The sequence below is a fragment of the Engystomops pustulosus genome, chromosome 6 (genome assembly GCF_040894005.1).
Source record: "Engystomops pustulosus chromosome 6, aEngPut4.maternal, whole genome shotgun sequence".
NCBI classification, from domain to species: Eukaryota; Metazoa; Chordata; class Amphibia; order Anura; family Leptodactylidae; genus Engystomops; species Engystomops pustulosus.
This window is the reverse complement of record NC_092416.1, coordinates 12353087-12376074: the sequence shown is the minus strand read 5'-3', so window position 1 is coordinate 12376074 and position 22988 is coordinate 12353087. Positions and strand designations below refer to the sequence as shown.

Genomic DNA, 22988 nt, shown 5'->3' with positions numbered 1-22988 from the left:
CCTATTGTGGCCAGTTACCCCCATTTTATCCCCATTGCTCAAAAATATTTTTAAAAAATGCAGATTTAGCACATACTCTGAGACTGTCCTGTTCATCAGTCTCTATTAGACCTTTACATTCTCTTCATGAACCAGGGGGCTCAGGATGAACAGGCTCAGATAGAAGCTAATTGCTGCAGTGATGGAGTATAATGTGGGTCTTCCTGGAATAGTGACAGGAGCCCCCTCATATCTCACACCATGGCTGTGACTCTTCACAGCCCCTCCCCGACACAGAGTCATATTAACCCTCCCGACCACTCAGGAAACCGGCTACAAGTCACCCGGCGCCGCTGAAGAAGGTAACTATGAGCTTCATACTAAGCCCAGAACATGGAGATGTAGCAGAGCTGAGATTATCCACCGGTCCATCATGCCTGGTGCATACTCTTTGTGGATTTACATGGGACTGCACAGACCTGTTGCATCACTTGTTCTCTCTATCACCATCCTGCAGCCATACAAACTCAGCTCTGCTACATCACCCTGCATAACCACAACATAGGTCAGACTTAATTGTGAGGACATCTAAGGGGGGGCGGGGGGTCTATGGGCTCAGCTGCAGTGACAAGAGGGGGTTAAATTTTACCCCAAAGTGTGTGACCTGGGGTAGTGGAGGAATATTGGACCCTGCTTGACGCACAAAACAACCCTGGGGCGTATGTTGTAAATGGCACATTCCAAAATCTTTTTTTAAAAAATGTTTTTTTTTCCAAAATTTAAAAACTTAAAAGAAAAACCAGCACTTTGGGTAGAGATGTTTGGTACGAAATTCGGGATTGATAACCCACTGCTTGGATAATGTAATACAAGCAGGATACAGGTCATTGTGTAATGCGCCGTCCGGCAACTTTGTATCAAATCTGTCGCACCTCCTCCCAATATTCCGAGGTCTTTAGGTCTGGACTGGGGGGTGGGACAGTCTGATTTACCATTAGGGACCCAAGACTGGGTGCGGATCCTAATTCTGCGCCCCTTTAATTGAGCCCCTGGGTGGGAGACATTTGTCACGGCCCCTATACGATCATCAGCTCAATCCATCTCATCAGACTGACTGTTCAGGGCTCCAGGAAAGCTGGGTAACACACCGTATGTAAAACAGTGACATATCGCGCTGCAGAGCCGAGTTTGTCATTGGGCAGAGCTCCCGGGGACATAACAGGGTCAACACTTTGTTGTCACAGCTCAAGAATATATATAGAGATGACAAATTCAGCTCTGCTACATCTGGATCACATCCTTCTGTTACATTCGCTTCACACTGCAGCAAATTAAGATTCCAGGAAAATTATATTTTTTATTGTTTTTTTACTATTATTTTTCATCCTGTATATCCCCAGCCCATTGGTCAGAGCCCCGGTGTCACATGATGTCAGTATTATGTATCATACATCGTGCAGTATAATCAGTAGCTCAGAGACTTGGGTCTCATAGGATGAGGTCCGGTTCTGGCTCTGTAGTAGCTACGGGTGAGAGATTTACTCAGAGCGAAAGATGAAGAAGATGCAGAAGGCGACATCCTGTGTGACATGCGGCTGGTGAATGACACGTATGTAACATAGGACAATATGCAACCGGATTCTATATGGTCAAATGTAAAGACCTCAGATGCTCAGAGTATAGGAAACTATTCACATTACAGGTCAGAGCGGCATCAATACTGCAGCATAAACCCCACTGCTACAGGGGCAAGACCAGAGGGGGGATGGCGGGTGTGAGGGTCTTCTGTGCTCATTATTACTTCTATGCACCACATAGACCACCACATGTACACTGCAACCAGCACAGGGGGGAAGGAAGTGACAGCTATTCTCACCACCTTATAATATAACAAGTGGTTATAACCTCACAACAAGACAGGACAACTCATGTAACACTAATAATGCTAAAAAATACTTTACCAAGTTACTATAAGAATATAATGTACTAAAATCTACTATAATACTGCCCCCTATGTACAAGGAAATAACTACTATAATACTGCCCCCTATGTACAGGTATATAACTACTATAATACTGCCCCATATGTACAGGAATATAACTACTATAATACTGCCCCTATGTACAAGAATATAACTACTATAATACTGCCCCATATGTACAGGAATATAACTACTATAATACTGCCCCCTATGTACAGGAATATAAATACTATAATACTGCCCCCCTATGTACAAGAATATAACTACTATAATACTGCCCCCTATGTACAAGAATATACCTACTATAATACTGCCCCCTATGTACAAGAATATAACTACTATAATACTGCCCCCTATGTACAGGAATATAACTACTATAATACTGCCCCCTATGTACAGGAATATAACTACTATAATACTGCCCCCTATGTACAGGAATATAACTACTATAATACTGCCCCCTATGTACAAGAATATAACTATTATAATACTGCCCCCTATGTACAAGAATATAACTACTATAATACTGCCCCCTATGTACAAGGATATAACTACTATAATACTGCCCCCTATGTACAAGAATATAACTACTATAATACTACCCCCTATGTACAGGAATATAACTACTATAATACTGCCTCCTATGTACAAGAATATAACTACTATAATACTGCCCCCTATGTACAGGAATATATCTACTATAATACTGCCCTCTATGTACAAGAATATAACTACTATAATACTGCCCCCTATGTACAAGAATATAACTACTATAATATTGCCCCCTATGTACAAGGATATAACTACTATAATACTGCCCCCTATGTACAAGAATATAACTACTATAATACTGCCCCTATGTACAAGAATATAACTACTATAATACTGCCCCCTATGTACAAGAATATAACTACTATAATACTGCCCCTATGTACAAGAATATAACTACTATAATACTGCCCCCTATGTACAGGAATATATCTACTATAATACTGCCCTCTAAGTACAAGAATATAACTACTATAATACTGCCCCCTATGTACAAGAATATAACTACTATAATATTGCCCCCTATGTACAAGGATATAACTACTATAATACTGCCCCTATGTACAAGAATATAACTACTATAATACTGCCCCCTATGTACAAGAATATAACTACTATAATACTGCCCCCTATGTACAAGGATATACCTACTATAATACTGCCCCCTATGTACAAGAATATAACTACTATAATACTACCCCCTATGTACAGGAATATAACTACTATAATACTGCCTCCTATGTACAAGAATATAACTACTATAATACTGCCCCCTATGTACAGGAATATATCTACTATAATACTGCCCCCTATGTACAAGAATATAACTACTATAATACTGCCCCCTATGTACAGGAATATAACTACTATAATACTGCCCCCTATGTACAAGAATATAACTACTATAATACTGCCCCCTATGTACAGGAATATAACTACTATAATACTGCCCCCTATGTACAGGAATATAATTACTATAATACTGCCCCCTATGTACAAGAATATAACTACTATAATACTGCCCCCTATGTACAGGAATATAACTACTATAATACTGCCCCCTATGTACAAGAATATAACTATTATAATACTGCCCCCTATGTACAAGACTATAACTACTATAATACTGCCCCCTATGTACAGGAATATAACTACTATAATACTGCCCCCTATGTACAAGAATATAACTACTATAATACTGCCCCCTATGTACAGGAATATAACTCCTATAATACTGCCCCCTATGTACAGGAATATAACTACTATAATACTGCCCCTATGTACAAAAATATAACTACTATAATACTGCCACCTATGTACAAGAATATAACTACTATAATACTGCCCCTATGTACAGGAATATAACTACTATAATACTGCCCCCTATGTACAAGAATATAACTACTATAATACGGCCCCCTATGTACAAGAATATAACTACTATAATACTGCCCCCTATGTACAAGACTATAACTACTATAATACTGCCCCCTATGTACAGGAATATAACTACTATAATACTGCCCCCTATGTACAGGAATATAACTACTATAATACTGCCCCCTATGTACAGGAATATAACTACTATAATACTGCCCCCTATGTACAGGAATATAACTACTATAATACTGCCCCCTATGTACAGGAATATAACTACTATAATACTGCTCCCTATGTACAGGAATATAACTACTATAATACTGCTCCCTATGTACAGGAATATAACTACTATAATACTGCCCCCTATGTACAAGAATATAACTACTATAATACTGCCCCCTATGTACAGGAATATAACTACTATAATACTGCCCCCTATGTACAAGAATATAACTACTATAATACTGCCCCCTATATACAGGAATATAACTACTATAATACTGCCCCTATGTACAGGAATATAACTACTATAATACTGCCCCCTATGTACAAGAATATAACTACTATAATACTACCCCCTATGTACAGGAATATATCTACTATAATACTGCCCTCTATGTACAAGAATATAACTACTATAATACTGCCCCCTATGTACAAGAATATAACTACTATAATATTGCCCCCTATGTACAAGGATATAACTACTATAATACTGCCCCCTATGTACAAGAATATAACTACTATAATACTGCCCCCTATGTACAAGAATATAACTACTATAATACTGCCCCTATGTACAAGAATATAACTACTATAATACTGCCCCCTATGTACAGGAATATATCTACTATAATACTGCCCTCTATGTACAAGAATATAACTACTATAATACTGCCCCCTATGTACAAGAATATAACTACTATAATATTGCCCCCTATGTACAAGGATATAACTACTATAATACTGCCCCTATGTACAAGAATATAACTACTATAATACTGCCCCCTATGTACAAGAATATAACTACTATAATACTGCCCCCTATGTACAAGGATATACCTACTATAATACTGCCCCCTATGTACAAGAATATAACTACTATAATACTACCCCCTATGTACAGGAATATAACTACTATAATACTGCCTCCTATGTACAAGAATATAACTACTATAATACTGCCCCCTATGTACAGGAATATATCTACTATAATACTGCCCCCTATGTACAAGAATATAACTACTATAATACTGCCCCCTATGTACAGGAATATAACTACTATAATACTGCCCCCTATGTACAAGAATATAACTACTATAATACTGCCCCCTATGTACAGGAATATAACTACTATAATACTGCCCCCTATGTACAGGAATATAATTACTATAATACTGCCCCCTATGTACAAGAATATAACTACTATAATACTGCCCCCTATGTACAGGAATATAACTACTATAATACTGCCCCCTATGTACAAGAATATAACTATTATAATACTGCCCCCTATGTACAAGACTATAACTACTATAATACTGCCCCCTATGTACAGGAATATAACTACTATAATACTGCCCCCTATGTACAAGAATATAACTACTATAATACTGCCCCCTATGTACAGGAATATAACTCCTATAATACTGCCCCCTATGTACAGGAATATAACTACTATAATACTGCCCCTATGTACAAAAATATAACTACTATAATACTGCCACCTATGTACAAGAATATAACTACTATAATACTGCCCCTATGTACAGGAATATAACTACTATAATACTGCCCCCTATGTACAAGAATATAACTACTATAATACGGCCCCCTATGTACAAGAATATAACTACTATAATACTGCCCCCTATGTACAAGACTATAACTACTATAATACTGCCCCCTATGTACAGGAATATAACTACTATAATACTGCCCCCTATGTACAGGAATATAACTACTATAATACTGCCCCCTATGTACAGGAATATAACTACTATAATACTGCCCCCTATGTACAGGAATATAACTACTATAATACTGCCCCCTATGTACAGGAATATAACTACTATAATACTGCTCCCTATGTACAGGAATATAACTACTATAATACTGCTCCCTATGTACAGGAATATAACTACTATAATACTGCCCCCTATGTACAAGAATATAACTACTATAATACTGCCCCCTATGTACAGGAATATAACTACTATAATACTGCCCCCTATGTACAAGAATATAACTACTATAATACTGCCCCCTATATACAGGAATATAACTACTATAATACTGCCCCTATGTACAGGAATATAACTACTATAATACTGCCCCCTATGTACAAGAATATAACTACTATAATACTGCCCCCTATGTACAAGAATATAACTACTATAATACTGCCCCCTATGTACAGGAATATAATTACTATAATACTGCCCCCTATGTACAGGAATATAACTACTATAATACTGCTCCCTATGTTCAGGAATATAACTACTATAATACTGCTCCCTATGTACAGGAATATAACTACTATAATACTGCCCCCTATGTACAGGAATATAACTACTATAATACTGCCCCCTATGTACAAGAATATAACTACTATAATACTGCCCCCTATGTACAAGAATATAACTACTATAATACTGCCCCCTATGTACAGGAATATAACTACTATAATATTGCCCCCTATGTACAGGAATATAACTACTATAATACTGCCCCCTATGTACAAGAATATAACTACTATAATACTGCCCCCTATGTACAAGAATATAACTACTATAATACTGCCCTATGTACAGGAATATAACTACTATAATACTGCCACCTATGTACAGGAATATAACTTCTATAATACTGCCCCTATGTACAAGAATACAACTACTATAATACTGCCCCCTATGTACAAGAATATAACTACTATAATACTGCTCCCTATGTACAGGAATATAACTACTATAATACTGCCCCCTATGTACAAGAATATAACTACTATAATACTGCCCCCTATGTACAAGAATATAACTACTATAATACTGCCCCTATGTACAAGAATATAACTACTATAATACTGCCCCCTATGTACAAGAATATAACTACTATAATACTGCCCCCTATTTACAGGAATATAACTACTATAATACTGCCCCTTATGTACAGGAATATAACTACTATAATACTGCCCACTATGTACAGGAATATAACTACTATAATACTGCCCACTATGTACAGGAATATAACTACTATAATACTGCCCCCTATGTACAGGAATATATCTACTATAATACTGCCCCCTATGTACAAGAATATAACTACTATAATACTGCCCCCTATGTACAGGAATATAACTACTATAATACTGCCCCCTATGTACAAGAATATAACTACTATAATACTGCCCCCTATGTACAGGAATATAACTACTATAATACTGCCCCCTATGTACAGGAATATAATTACTATAATACTGCCCCCTATGTACAAGAATATAACTACTATAATACTGCCCCCTATGTACAGGAATATAACTACTATAATACTGCCCCCTATGTACAAGAATATAACTACTATAATACTGCCCCCTATTTACAGGAATATAACTACTATAATACTGCCCCTTATGTACAGGAATATAACTACTATAATACTGCCCACTATGTACAGGAATATAACTACTATAATACTGCCCACTATGTACAGGAATATAACTACTATAATACTGCCCCCTATGTACAGGAATATAACTACTATAATACTGCCCCCTATGTACAAGAATATAACTACTATAATACTGCCCCCTATGTACAAGAATATAACTACTATAATACTGCCCTATGTACAGGAATATAACTACTATAATACTGCCACCTATGTACAGGAATATAACTTCTATAATACTGCCCCTATGTACAAGAATATAACAACTATAATACTGCCCCCTATGTACAAGAATATAACTACTATAATACTGCTCCCTATGTACAGGAATATAACTACTATAATACTGCCCCCTATGTACAAGAATATAACTACTATAATACTGCCCCCTATGTACAAGAATATAACTACTATAATACTGCCCCTATGTACAAGAATATAACTACTATAATACTGCCCCCTATGTACAAGAATATAACTACTATAATACTGCCCCCTATGTACAGGAATATAACTACTATAATACTGCCCCCTATGTACAGGAATATAACTACTATAATACTGCCCACTATGTACAGGAATATAACTACTATAATACTGCCCACTATGTACAGGAATATAGATACTATAATACTGCCCCTATGTACAAGAATATAACTACTATAATACTGCCCCTATGTATAGTAATATAACTACTATAATACTGCCCCCTATGTACAAGAATATAACTACTATAATACTGCCTCCTATGTACAGGAATATAACTACTATAATACTGCCTCCTATGTACAGGAATATAACTACTATAATACTGCCCCCTATGTACAAGAATATAACTACTATAATACTGCCCCCTATGTACAGAAATATAACTACTATAATACTGCCCCCTATGTACAAGAATATAACTACTATAATACTGCCCCCTATGTACAAGAATATAACTACTATAATACTGCCCCCTATGTACAGGAATATAACTACTATAATATTGCCCCCTATGTACAGGAATATAACTACTATAATACTGCCCCCTATGTACAAGAATATAACTACTATAATACTGCCCCCTATGTACAAGAATATAACTACTATAATACTGCCCTATGTACAGGAATATAACTACTATAATACTGCCACCTATGTACAGGAATATAACTTCTATAATACTGCCCCTATGTACAAGAATACAACTACTATAATACTGCCCCCTATGTACAAGAATATAACTACTATAATACTGCTCCCTATGTACAGGAATATAACTACTATAATACTGCCCCCTATGTACAAGAATATAACTACTATAATACTGCCCCCTATGTACAAGAATATAACTACTATAATACTGCCCCTATGTACAAGAATATAACTACTATAATACTGCCCCCTATGTACAAGAATATAACTACTATAATACTGCCCCCTATTTACAGGAATATAACTACTATAATACTGCCCCTTATGTACAGGAATATAACTACTATAATACTGCCCACTATGTACAGGAATATAACTACTATAATACTGCCCACTATGTACAGGAATATAACTACTATAATACTGCCCCCTATGTACAGGAATATATCTACTATAATACTGCCCCCTATGTACAAGAATATAACTACTATAATACTGCCCCCTATGTACAGGAATATAACTACTATAATACTGCCCCCTATGTACAAGAATATAACTACTATAATACTGCCCCCTATGTACAGGAATATAACTACTATAATACTGCCCCCTATGTACAGGAATATAATTACTATAATACTGCCCCCTATGTACAAGAATATAACTACTATAATACTGCCCCCTATGTACAGGAATATAACTACTATAATACTGCCCCCTATGTACAAGAATATAACTACTATAATACTGCCCCCTATTTACAGGAATATAACTACTATAATACTGCCCCTTATGTACAGGAATATAACTACTATAATACTGCCCACTATGTACAGGAATATAACTACTATAATACTGCCCACTATGTACAGGAATATAACTACTATAATACTGCCCCCTATGTACAGGAATATAACTACTATAATACTGCCCCCTATGTACAAGAATATAACTACTATAATACTGCCCCCTATGTACAAGAATATAACTACTATAATACTGCCCTATGTACAGGAATATAACTACTATAATACTGCCACCTATGTACAGGAATATAACTTCTATAATACTGCCCCTATGTACAAGAATATAACAACTATAATACTGCCCCCTATGTACAAGAATATAACTACTATAATACTGCTCCCTATGTACAGGAATATAACTACTATAATACTGCCCCCTATGTACAAGAATATAACTACTATAATACTGCCCCCTATGTACAAGAATATAACTACTATAATACTGCCCCTATGTACAAGAATATAACTACTATAATACTGCCCCCTATGTACAAGAATATAACTACTATAATACTGCCCCCTATGTACAGGAATATAACTACTATAATACTGCCCCCTATGTACAGGAATATAACTACTATAATACTGCCCACTATGTACAGGAATATAACTACTATAATACTGCCCACTATGTACAGGAATATAGATACTATAATACTGCCCCTATGTACAAGAATATAACTACTATAATACTGCCCCTATGTATAGTAATATAACTACTATAATACTGCCCCCTATGTACAAGAATATAACTACTATAATACTGCCTCCTATGTACAGGAATATAACTACTATAATACTGCCTCCTATGTACAGGAATATAACTACTATAATACTGCCCCCTATGTACAAGAATATAACTACTATAATACTGCCCCCTATGTACAAGAATATAACTACTATAATACTGCCCCCCTATGTACAAGAATATAACTACTATAATACTGCCCCCAATGTACAAGAATATAACTACTATAATACTGCCCCCCTATGTACAAGAATATAACTACTATAATACTGCCTCCTATGTACAGGAATATAACTACTATAATACTGCCCCCTATGTACAGGAATATAACTACTATAATACTACCCCCTATGTACAAGAATATAACTACTATAATACTGCCCCCAATGTACAAGAATATAACTACTATAATACTGCCCCCAATGTACAAGAATATAACTACTATAATACTGCCCCCCTATGTACAAGAATATAACTACTATAATACTGCCTCCTATGTACAGGAATATAACTACTATAATACTGCCCCCCTATGTACAAGAATATAACTACTATAATACTGCCTCCTATGTACAGGAATATAACTACTATAATACTGCCTCCTATGTACAGGAATATAACTACTATAATACTGCCCCCTATGTACAGGAATATAACTACTATAATACTGCCCCCTATGTACAAGAATATAACTACTATAATACTGCCCCCTATGTACAAGAATATAACTACTATAATACTGCCCGCTATGTACAGGAATATAACTACTATAATACTGCCCCCTATGCACATCTAGAGGCTGGAGGTTCCTCCATTCTTCTTTGTACATCTAGAGGCTGGAGGTTCCCCCATACGTCTTTGTACATCTAGTGGCTGTAGATTCCTCCATTCTTCTTTGTACATCTAGAGGCTGGAAGTTCCCTCATTCTTCTTTGTACATCTAGAGGCTGGAGGTTCCCCCCATTCTTCTTTGTACATTTAGAGGCTGGAGGTTCCCCCATTCTTCTTTGTACATCTAGAGGCTAGAGGTTCCTCCACTCTTCTTTCTACATCTAGAGGCTGGAGGTTCCTCCATTCTCCTTTGTACATCTAGAGGCTGGAGGTTCCCCCATTCTTCTCTGTACATCTAGAGGCTGGAGGTTCTCCCCATTCTTCTTTGTACATCTAGAGGCTGGAGGTTCCCCCCATTCTTCTTTGTACATCTAGAGGCTGGAGGTTCCCCCATTCTTCTTTGTACATCTAGAGGCTGGAGGTTCCTCCATTCTTCTTTGTACATCTAGAGGCTGGAGGTTCCCCCATTCTTCTCTGTACATCTAGAGGCTGGAGGTTCTCCCCATTCTTCTTTGTGCATCTAGAGGCTGGAGGTTCCCCCATTCTTCTTTGTACATCTAGAGGCTGGAGGTTCCTCCATTCTTCTTTGTACATCTAGAGGCTGGAGGTTCCCCCCATTCTTCATTGTACATCTAGAGGCTGGAGGTTCCCCCATTCTTCTCTGTACATCTAGAGGCTGGAGGTTCCCCCATTCTTCTCTGTACATCTAGAGGCTGGAGGTTCCCCCATTCTTCTTTGTACATCTAGAGGCTGGAGGTTCTCCCCATTCTTCTTTGTACATCTAGAGGCTGGAGGTTCCTCCATTCTTCTTTGTACATCTAGAGGCTGGAGGTTCCTCCATTCTTCTTTGTACATCTAGAGGCTGGAGGTTCCTCCATTCTTCTTTGTACATCTAGAGGCTGGAGGTTCCCCCATTCTTCTTTGTACATCTAGAGGCTGGAGGTTCCCCCATTCTTCTTTGTACATCTAGAGGCTGGAGGTTCCCCCATTCTTCTCTGCACATCTAGAGGCAGGAGGTTCCCCCCATTCTTCTCTGTACATCTCGAGGTTCCTCCATTCTCCTATGTACATCTAGAGGCTGGAGGTTCCCCCATTATTCTCTGTACATCTAGAGGCTGGAGGCTCTCCCCATTCTTCTTTGTACATCTAGAGGCTGGAGGTTCTCCCCATTCTTCTCTGTACATCTAGAGGCTGGAGGTTCCCCCATTCTTCTTTGTACATCTAGAGGCTGGAGGTTCCCCCCATTCTTCTTTGTACATCTAGAGTCTGGAGGTTCCTTCATTCTTCTTTGTACATCTAGAGGCTGGAGGTTCCCCCCATTCTTCATTGTACATCTAGAGGCTGGAGGTTCCCCCATTCTTCTCTGTACATCTAGAGGCTGGAGGTTCCCCCATTCTTCTCTGTACATCTAGAGGCTGGAGGTTCTCCCCATTCTTCTTTGTACATCTAGAGGCTGGAGGTTCCTCCATTCTTCTTTGTACATCTAGAGGCTGGAGGTTCCTCCATTCTTCTTTGTACATCTAGAGGCTGGAGGTTCCTCCATTCTTCTTTGTACATCTAGAGGCTGGAGGTTCCCCCATTCTTCTCTGTACATCTAGAGGCTGGAGGTTCTCCCCATTCTTCTTTGTACATCTAGAGGCTGGAGGTTCCTCCATTCTTCTTTGTACATCTAGAGGCTGGAGGTTCCTCCATTCTTCTTTGTACATCTAGAGGCTGGAGGTTCCTCCATTCTTCTTTGTACATCTAGAGGCTGGAGGTTCCCCCATTCTTCTTTGTACATCTAGAGGTTGGAGGTTCCCCCATTCTTCTTTGTACATCTAGAGGCTGGAGGTTCCCCCATTCTTTTCTGCACATCTAGAGGCTGGAGGTTCCCCCCATTCTTCTCTGTACATCTCGAGGTTCCTCCATTCTCCAATGTACATCTAGAGGCTGGAGGTTCCCCCATTATTCTCTGTACATCTAGAGGCTGGAGGCTCTCCCCATTCTTCTTTTTACATCTAGAGGCTGGAGGTTCCCCCCATTCTTCTTTGTACATCTAGAGGCTGGAGGTTCCTTCATTCTTCTTTGTACATCTAGAGGCTGGATGTTCCCCCATTGCTCTTTGTACATCTAGAGGCTGGAGGTTCCCCCATTCTTCTTTGTACATCTAGAGGCTGGAGGTTCCCCTATTCTTCTTTGTACATCTAGAGGCTGGAGGTTCCTCCATTCTTCTTTGTACATCTAGAGGCTGGATGTTCCCCCATTGCTCTTTGTACATCTAGAGGCTGGAGGTTCCCCCATTCTTCTTTGTACATCTAGAGGCTGGAGGTTCCTCCATTCTTCTTTGTACATCTAGAGGCTGGAGGTTCCCCCATTCTTCTTTGTACATCTAAAGGCTGGAGGTTCCTCCATTCTTCTTTGCACATCTAGAGGCTGGAGGATGTCCGCACATTGCATTTGGTATTAGTTGTGGTCTCCACTCAGCCTCTTCTTCCTTATTCTTTATCTGCTCCTACATAGGACTGGACTTCTTATGGGTTTCAGTAATGGGTTCTTCTTGAAGACTTTTGGAGGACACAACTTTTCCTGAGCTGTGGATCTCTGTGTCTCCCTGGACCTCATGCTTGGGCTGTCAGTGTACAGCGGTTGGCCATGTCTTGGTAGGTTAGCAGTTGCGTCCTAATCCTTCCACTTACCGATGGTGGATTGTGCTCCAGGAGATGTTCAGAGCTGCCTAACCCTGCTTTTCTCTGTGCCACAACTTTGTTCCTTGGTTTTGATGATGCTGTTTGTTCACCAATGTTGACTACACCAATGTGCAAAGAATAGATGATTTTGTTTACACATCAGAAATACTTGATACTTTTTGTTTCTCTCTAACTCAAAATATCAATAACACACAAGGAAGTTTGTGGCGATAAGTTTGAAAACTAAGGAAACTTTCCAGGGGTGTGAAGACTTTTACAACCCCTTGTATCTCTTACAACCTCTTGTATCTCTGTAGTTGGATATAATATCAGAATTTTGTCTTTTCTCAGGATTCTGACGTTTTTCTGTCTTTGATCTCCTGTGGAAAATGTTGCTGAAAATCTCCGGACTCCTCTGCTCCGCTCTCAGCCTGATCCTGGTGCTGACCGGGACCCTCACTGACTACTGGTTGGTGAATTTCGGCTCCGACTTGTTCCATTCTGGACTGTGGCAAAAATGTACCAAAAACATATGTACTAAAGTCCAAAGCAACGGTGAGAATCTCATTCTGATGGGAAATACTCATGCAACATTGTAACAAAACCCACACGACAGAGAGCGTTCTCATGTACAGATGAGATACTGGGGGCACAGGAGAGATCAGTGGTTCTGTGCAAGGATCTATGGTGGTCCCGACCCACAACAGAGATGAATACAGTTCATATATATTTGATCTGGAGTAATGTTTTTAATGTCTACTATCCCTTATGGTTTTGGATTTCTTAATGTATCATTTCCCTGGTGGTCCAGGGTGGTTTAATAGATAAGATCTAAAATCTCTGGGTAACATCTGATATTCCAGTGGTGGCGAACCTATGGCACGGGTGCCAGAGGTGGCACTCAGAGCCACTTCTGTGGGCACTCAGCTTATCACCTCAGGACAGAGTTCACAAGACAGGAACAAATCCACCAAATCTTTCTGCAGTCCCAGGCAATTTAAGAGATGCTGCTCTCAGCGCTATTTTTAAGCGACACTTCATTGTCTGTTTGGAACTGTGGGTAAAGTGAGAAGGTGTGAACAGGGCTGCAGTATCTTTGGAGGTCTTCCTGCTGGACCCTTCATTCTTCTTCTATAGAGAGACCCTGAAGAGAAGCTACAATGATAGTATGAATTTGCACTATTTCTTTCAACTGTATTGGTGTCCCCAGGAGACCAATACGATTGAAAGATGTGGAAGAGCAGGTAGCAGTAAGTTACTGCTTAAAATACCATGTTGGCACTTCATGGTAAATAAGTGGATTTTGGTTGTAGCTTGGGCACTCGGTCTCTAAAAGGTTCACCATCACTGTGATATTCCCTTGTGATCTAGTGGTAACTGCCTCCTATCCTAGGTGGTCCAGGGGAGTTAAATGGTTAATATATAATATCCTTGGTGGTGTAGGTTAGTTAAATGGTTAATATACACTCACCAGCCACTTTATTAGGTACACCTGTCCAACTGCTCGTTAACACTTAATTTCTAATCAGCCAATCACATGGCGGCAACTCAGTGCATTTAGGCATGTAGACATGGAAGAGCATCTCTGAACGCACAGTACGTCGGACTTTGAGGCAGATGGGCTACAGCAGCAGAAGACCACACCGGGTGCCACTCCTTTCAGCTAAGGACGGGAAACTGAGGGTACAATTTGCACAAGCTCCTCGAAATTGGATAGTAGAAGATTGGAAAAACCTTGCCTGGTCTGATGAGTCTCGATTTCTGCTGCGACATTCGGATGGTAGAGTCAGAATTTGGCGTCAACAACATGAAAGCATGGATCCATCCTGCCTTGTATCAGCGGGTCAGGCTGGTGGTGGTGGTGTCATGGTGTGGGGAATATTTTCTTGGCACTCTTTGGGCCCCTTGGTACCAATTGAGCATCGTTGCAACGCCACAGCCTACCTGAGTATTGTTGCTGCCCATGTCCATCCCTTTATGAGCACAATGTACCCTGTAACATCTGATGGCTACTTTCAGCAGGATAATGCGCCATGTCATAAAGCTGGAATCATCTCAGACTGGTTTCTTGAACATGACAATGAGTTCACTGGACACAAATGGCTCCACAGTCACCAGATCTCAGTCCAATAGAGCATCTTTGGGATGTGGTGGAACGGGAGATTCGCATCATGGATGTGCAGCCGACAAATCTGCGACAACTGTGTGATGCCATCATGTCACTATGGAGCAAAATCTCTGAGGAGCTTCCAGCACCTTGTTGTATCTATGCCACGAAGAATTGAGGCAGTTCTGAAGGCAAAAGGGGGTCCAACCCGTTACTAGCATGGTGTACCTAATAAAGTGACCGGTGAGTGTATATATATGTTATTTGCGGTGGTCTTGGGTAGTTAAATGGTTAAATACCTGATTTACCTGTTGTCTAAAGTAGTTTAATTCATACTATGTGAAATCCCTGGTGGGCTGAGGTGGTTTGGAGGCGAGTAGCTGATGTCCCAGGTGGTATAGACAGCTGAATAGATAATACATCATATCACTAGTTGTCTGCGGTGATGAGGAAGTTCCTGTGGATGTACATCAGTGATGGTTATCTGGGATTGTTGTGATTCGTGTAGTGTCCCTGGTGGGCTGCAGTAGATGGATAGTGAGGGGGTAAGGACGGCAGCTTAAGCACATTGATCAGATTTCTGGTTTTCACACACGGCACACTATAGTTTGTAGTTTCCTTCACACAGTCACCTCCAGGGGGCGCCCACTGCATAGGTTTATAGCTAATGAATCTTTTGTATCTGCGGAGCTCCCTCTAGTGGTGACTCATGATGTGACATTTCCAGTATTTGGGGGTTATTTGTGGGATTTGTTCTTCCAGGATACATCGATGCCACCAGAGGCTTCGTCATCTTCTCCGTCTCGCTCCTCCTCTTCGGGATGATACTTTCCTGTCTTACATTCATGAAGTTTCATGTGGGGAGAGTCTCCGCCTCCCTGGCGGCCGCCATCTTGAATGGCTTGTCAGGTAAGAACCTGTGAGAGTGAATGAATGAGGATATCCTGGAGGGGGAGGTAATGTAGATGGATGAAAACTGGATTCATCTCCGATTGGATATATCTGTCACAGATCTGCCAGGTCACTCAGACGTCTTCTTTATGTTTTGCAGCCATTTTTCTTATTATTGGGATGTCCATCTACACAGCGAACACGTCTGATGGAGTCCTCAACAACTCACTAAATTACCAGTGGTCCTTCTACCTGTGCTGGACCGCAAACCTGCTCCTCATCATCTCAGGTCTGTGTGTGTTATATTATACCCCAGAGCTGCACTCACTATTCTGCTGGTGCAGTCACTGTGTACATACATGACATTACTTATCCTGTACTGATCCTGAGTTACATCCTGTATTATACCCCAGAGCTGCACTCACTATTCTGCTGCTGGTACAGTCACTGTACATACATGACATTACTTATCCTGTACTGATCCTGAGTTACATCCTGTATTATACTCCAGAGCTGCACTCACTATTCTGCTGCTGGTGCAGTCACTGTGTACATACATGACATTACTTATCCTGTACTGATCCTGAGTTACATCCTGTATTATACCCCAGAGCTGCACTCACTATTCTGCTGGTGCAGTCACTGTGTACATACATGACATTACTTATCCTGTACTGATCCTGAGTTACATCCTGTATTATACCCCAGAGCTGCACTCACTATTCTGCTGCTGGTGCAGTCACTGTGTACATATATGACATTACTTATCCTGTACTGATCCTGAGTTACATCCTGTATTATACTCCAGAGCTGCACTCACTATTCTGCTGCTGGTGCAGTCACTGTGTACATACATGACATTACTTATCCTGTACTGATCCCGAGTTACATCCTGTATTATACTCCAGAGCTGCACTCACTATTCTGCTGCTGGTGCAGTCACTGTGTACATACATGACATTACTTATCCTGTACTGATCCTGAGTTACATCCTGTATTATACCCCAGAGCTGCACTCACTAACTAACTAGGAATAACGTGCAGCGGTCCCGGGCACCCAGGCCTCTGAATGCTCCATAGGCCCACTCCGCATAGGAGAGACCGGCCAACCCGGGCCAATGGATGGAAGCACCCACCCGGTTGTACACCTCTGTGTTAAAGGGGCACTGAAGCAGGAAGTGGTCCATGCTCTCCAGCAGGCCACCGCACTCCTCCCGGGGACAACCCCTTTCCTCAGAGCTCCTACACTTCAGATTGTCCCTCACACACAGCTTTCCATGGAAGCAGCGCCAAGTCAAGTCCCAAAACTTCAAGGGGATCCTGATGGAATTCAATAAACTCAAACCCACCCCCAGATCCCGACTTGGGCAATCCCTGAGGGCCAGAGGCTTCTGGAAATGGGTCAACAGAACCCTCTTGTCAAGGAGTTTCCTCGACATGGTCCTGATCTCCCACATTCCCAGACCCCACCGGCATAAGCCGGAAGATGCCCATGCGTTGTACGGAGATCCTTCACTCGCCCTCCTGTCTCCCATTCCTGGAAGAAAGGCCGAAACCATCCCCTACAGGAGTATACCCACGGAGGAGCCCTCTCTTTCCAGAGGTTTGCGATATTGATCTTAAGAAAGGTATTCACTAGGAACACCACAGGGTTGACCATACACAACCCTCCTTGTCTCCTCGTGCGGTAAGTAACCTCCCTCTTCATTAGGTTCAGCCTATTCCCCCATAACAGCTGGAAGAACAGACTGTAGACCCGAGTCCAGAGGGGTTCTGGCAACATGCACACACTGCCCAGATATATCAGCAATGGGAGGAGGTAAGTTTTAATCAGGTTCACCCTTTCTCTGAGGGTCAAAGACCAACCCTTCCACTGGTCCACCTTCTGAGCGGCGATCTTAAGCCTGCCGTCCCAGTTTTGCATGGGGTAATCCCCCTGGCCAAATTCGATGTCGAGAACTTTGGCAGAGTCCTGGGGCCCTGGAAGAGTGTCCGGGAGATCAAAGCCTGGATCCCCCTCTCTCAGCCAGAGACTCTCACACTTATCCCGGTTGATCTTGGACCCAGAAGCCTCTGAGTAGCGGTCAACCTCTGACATCACCCATTGCGCCTCCCCTCCCGAGGACACGAAAACGGTGACATCATCGGCATACGCTACCACCCTTAGAGTGGCTTCCGATGCCGCCTGGTCCATCCCGACTCCCACCAACGGCCCACGATCAACCCTCCTAAGGAATGGGTCAATCGCGAACACGTATAAAAGTGGGCTCAGAGGACAACCCTGGCGAACACCAGACCCAACCTCAAAAGAGCGGCCAATCCAACCGTTCACAAGCGGGAAACTCTCTGCCCCTGCGTACAAAACTTTCAGCCAATTGACAAACTCCCCCGGCAGGCCATACCTCAGAAGGACAGACCAGAGGTACTCGTGGTTAACCCAATCAAACGCTTTTGCCTGATCCAAGGACAGCAAGTACCCCTTCCAGTTACCAGCCCTGCCCTGCTCCACTGCCTCCCGGACACAAAGCACAGCACTAAATGTACTGCGGCCTGGAACAGAGCTGCACTCACTATTCTGCTGCTGGTGCAGTCACTGTGTACATACATGACATTACTTATCCTGTACTGATCCTGAGTTACATCCTGTATTATACCCCAGAGCTGCACTCACTATTCTGCTGCTGGTGCAGTCACTGTGTACATACATGACATTACTTATCCTGTACTGATCCTGAGTTACATCCTGTATTATACCCCAGAGCTGCACTCACTATTCTGCTGCTGTTGCAGTCACTGTGTACATACATGACATTACTTATCCTGTACTGATCCTGAGTTACATCCTGTATTATACACCAGAGCTGCACTCACTATTCTGCTGCTGGTGCAGTCACTGTGTACATACATGACATTACTTATCATGTACTGATCCTGAGTTACATCCTGTATTATACCCCAGAGCTGCACTCACTATTCTGCTGCTGGTGCAGTCACTGTGTACATACATGACATTACTTATCCTGTACTGATCCTGAGTTACATCCTGTATTATACTCCAGAGCTGCACTCACTATTCTGCTGCTGGTGCAGTCACTGTGTACATACATGACATTACTTATCCTGTACTGATCCTGAGTTACATCCAGTATTATACTCCAGAGCTGCACTCACTATTCTGCTGCTGGTGCAGTCACTGTGTATATACATGACATTACTTATCCTGTACTGATCCTGAGTTACATCCTGTATTATACCCCAGAGCTGCACTCACTATTCTGCTGCTGGTGCAGTCACTGTGTACATACATGACATTACTTATCCTGTACTGATCCTAAGTTACATCCTGTATTATACTCCAAAGCTGCACTCACTATTCTGCTGCTGGTGCAGTCACTGTGTACATACATGACATTACTTATCCTGTACTGATCCTGAGTTACATCCTGTATTATACTCCAGAGCTGCACTCACTATTCTGCTGCTGGTGCAGTCACTGTGTACATACATGACATTACTTATCCTGTACTGATCCTGAGTTACATCCTGTATTATACCCCAGAGCTGCACTCACTATTCTGCTGCTGGTGCAGTCACTGTGTACATACATGACATTACTTATCCTGTACTGATCCTGAGTTACATCCTGTATTATACTCCAGAGCTGCACTCACTATTCTGCTGCTGGTGTAGTCACTGTGTACATACATGACATTACTTATCCTGTACTGATCCTGAGTTACATCCTGTATTATACTCCAGAGCTGCACTCACTATTCTGCTGCTGGTGCAGTCACTGTGTACATACATGACATTACTTATCCTGTACTGATCCTGAGTTACATCCTGTATTATACTCCAGAGCTGCACTCACTATTCTGCTGGTGCAGTCACTGTGTACATACATGACATTACTTATCCTGTACTGATCCTGAGTTACATCCTGTATTATACTCCAGAGCTGCACTCACTATTCTGTTGCTGGTGCAGTCACTGTGTACATACATGACATTACTTATCCTGTACTGATCCTGAGTTACATCCTGTATTATACCCCAGAGCTGCACTCACTATCCTGCTGCTGGTGCAGTCACTGTGTACATACATGACATTACTTATCCTGTACTGATCCTGAGTTACATCCTGTATTATACCCCAGAGCTGCACTCACTATCCTGCTGCTGGTGCAGTCACTGTGTACATACATGACATTACTTATCCTGTACTGATCCTGAGTTACATCCTGTATTATACCCCAGAGCTGCATTCACTATTCTGCTGCTGGTGCAGTCACTGTGTACATACGTGACATTACTTATCCTGTACTGATGCTGAGTTACATCCTGTATTATACCCAGAGCTGCACTCACTATTCTGCTGGTGCAGTCACTGTGTACATACATGACATTACTTATCCTGTACTGATCCTGAGTTACATCCTGTATTATACTCCAGAGCTGCACTCACTATTCTGTTGCTGGTGCAGTCACTGTGTACATACATGACATTACTTATCCTGTACTGATCCTGAGTTACATCCTGTATTATACCCCAGAGCTGCACTCACTATCCTGCTGCTGGTGCAGTCACTGTGTACATACATGACATTACTTATCCTGTACTGATCCTGAGTTACATCCTGTATTATACCCCAGAGCTGCACTCACTATCCTGCTGCTGGTGCAGTCACTGTGTACATACATGACATTACTTATCCTGTACTGATCCTGAGTTACATCCTGTATTATACCCCAGAGCTGCATTCACTATTCTGCTGCTGGTGCAGTCACTGTGTACATACGTGACATTACTTATCCTGTACTGATGCTGAGTTACATCCTGTATTATAACCCAGAGCTGCACTCACTATTCTGCTGTTATATACATGACATTAATGACCTCTCTTTTGCGTCCTCTGTAGGGATATTCCATTTCCTGGAACATCAAACTTCTCCATTACCTGGATATGAATCGGTATAAACTCATGTATCCTCTTCCTCGTCAGTGTCGTCCCTGAAGCCACTGCTTACTCCTAAATTTCCACTCTCCATTATATGTTTTTTCCCAAAAAATAAAAATTGTGATCATCTTTTCCTATAGGAATATATTTTGCCATTCCTCTGTTATTCCTCCTTTGAATAAATTGACATCTGGGTGATACCAGCAGGGGGCGTGTCCCTTCACATGCTGAAGCTTTAAAAAAAAAAATTCCAGGCCACACCACCAACTTGTAACACCCAGTTGTTAATTTATTCAATCCATTGGAATAACAGAGGACAGCACTACCTATCCAGCAGCTTCTTTTTGCTACTTTGTTATATTTGCATTGATACATCGAATAAAATTTGACCTTTTCTACTATTATTTTTTATTTAAAATTTTCAAATATTAAAAAAAAAAAAAAAAAAGTTCTAATTTAAAAGTTGTCACCACTGACATGGCCAGCCGCTATTCCTACAAATGATGCTAGTGTTAAAGTTTTTTCTTAAATATTTTCATACGATCATGCTGACAATTTTATTCAATGTTGGAAATTTTTGTAAATTTTTTTAAATTTTTTTTTTTTCTTAATGTAATAAAGTTGACTGTCTGCAATAATCGTAGTTATGAGGAGTTTTCTTTTACATGATTTAAATTATTCTTTAAAAAAAAAAAACATTTGGATCCCTCGGATAATAATTCTTTATTTATATGGCGACTACAGATTACGTGGCCGCTGCACGGAGCTCGCCGTTCCGTTCACTTTTCCATGGAAATCATTAGTATGTTAAACAGCGCCACCTATTGATGAGACCTTCCAAAAAAAACCCTTATTTTCATGCAAAATATCTGTTTAGACCAGTGATGGCGAACCTTTTAGCGGCCGAGTGCCCAAACTGCAACCCCAAACCCCCCTTATTTATTTTGAGGTGCCAACCAAAAATTAAAGCAGTAACTTATTGCTCCCTGTTCCTCAACAACGTTCGATCATATTGGCCTCCTGAGGACAAGATGGAAAATTTGCATCATTGTAGCTTCTTTGCAGTTCCCCTCTGAACACAGAGAATCCGGGGCCAGCAGAAGGTCCTCCAAAGATAATTCGGCCCTGTATACTCCTTCTCCCTCTTCCATCATTTCCAAGTAGCAAAGTAAGTATCACTTTAATATATGAGTGAAAGCAACATCTTTTAAGTTGCTTGGAGCTGCAGGAAGATTCTTTGAGTCCTGTCTGGTGTGCTGGGGCGATGACCCGGGTGCCCACAG

At 41.0% G+C, this 22988-nt stretch overlaps 1 protein-coding gene across 1 annotated transcript; it reads left to right on the top strand.

Moving 5' to 3' along the window:
* The first annotated feature begins 252 nt into the window (after nt 1–252).
* Nucleotides 253–22042, top strand: LOC140065381 (lens fiber membrane intrinsic protein-like). Its single transcript, XM_072112980.1, has 5 exons — nt 253–341; nt 14102–14305; nt 16620–16766; nt 16909–17037; nt 21667–22042. Exons 2-5 carry the CDS (start codon nt 14140–14142, stop codon nt 21723–21725), a joined length of 501 nt encoding a protein of 166 aa, XP_071969081.1. The 5' UTR covers nt 253–341; nt 14102–14139; the 3' UTR covers nt 21726–22042.
* Nucleotides 22043–22988: the final 946 nt, after the last annotated feature.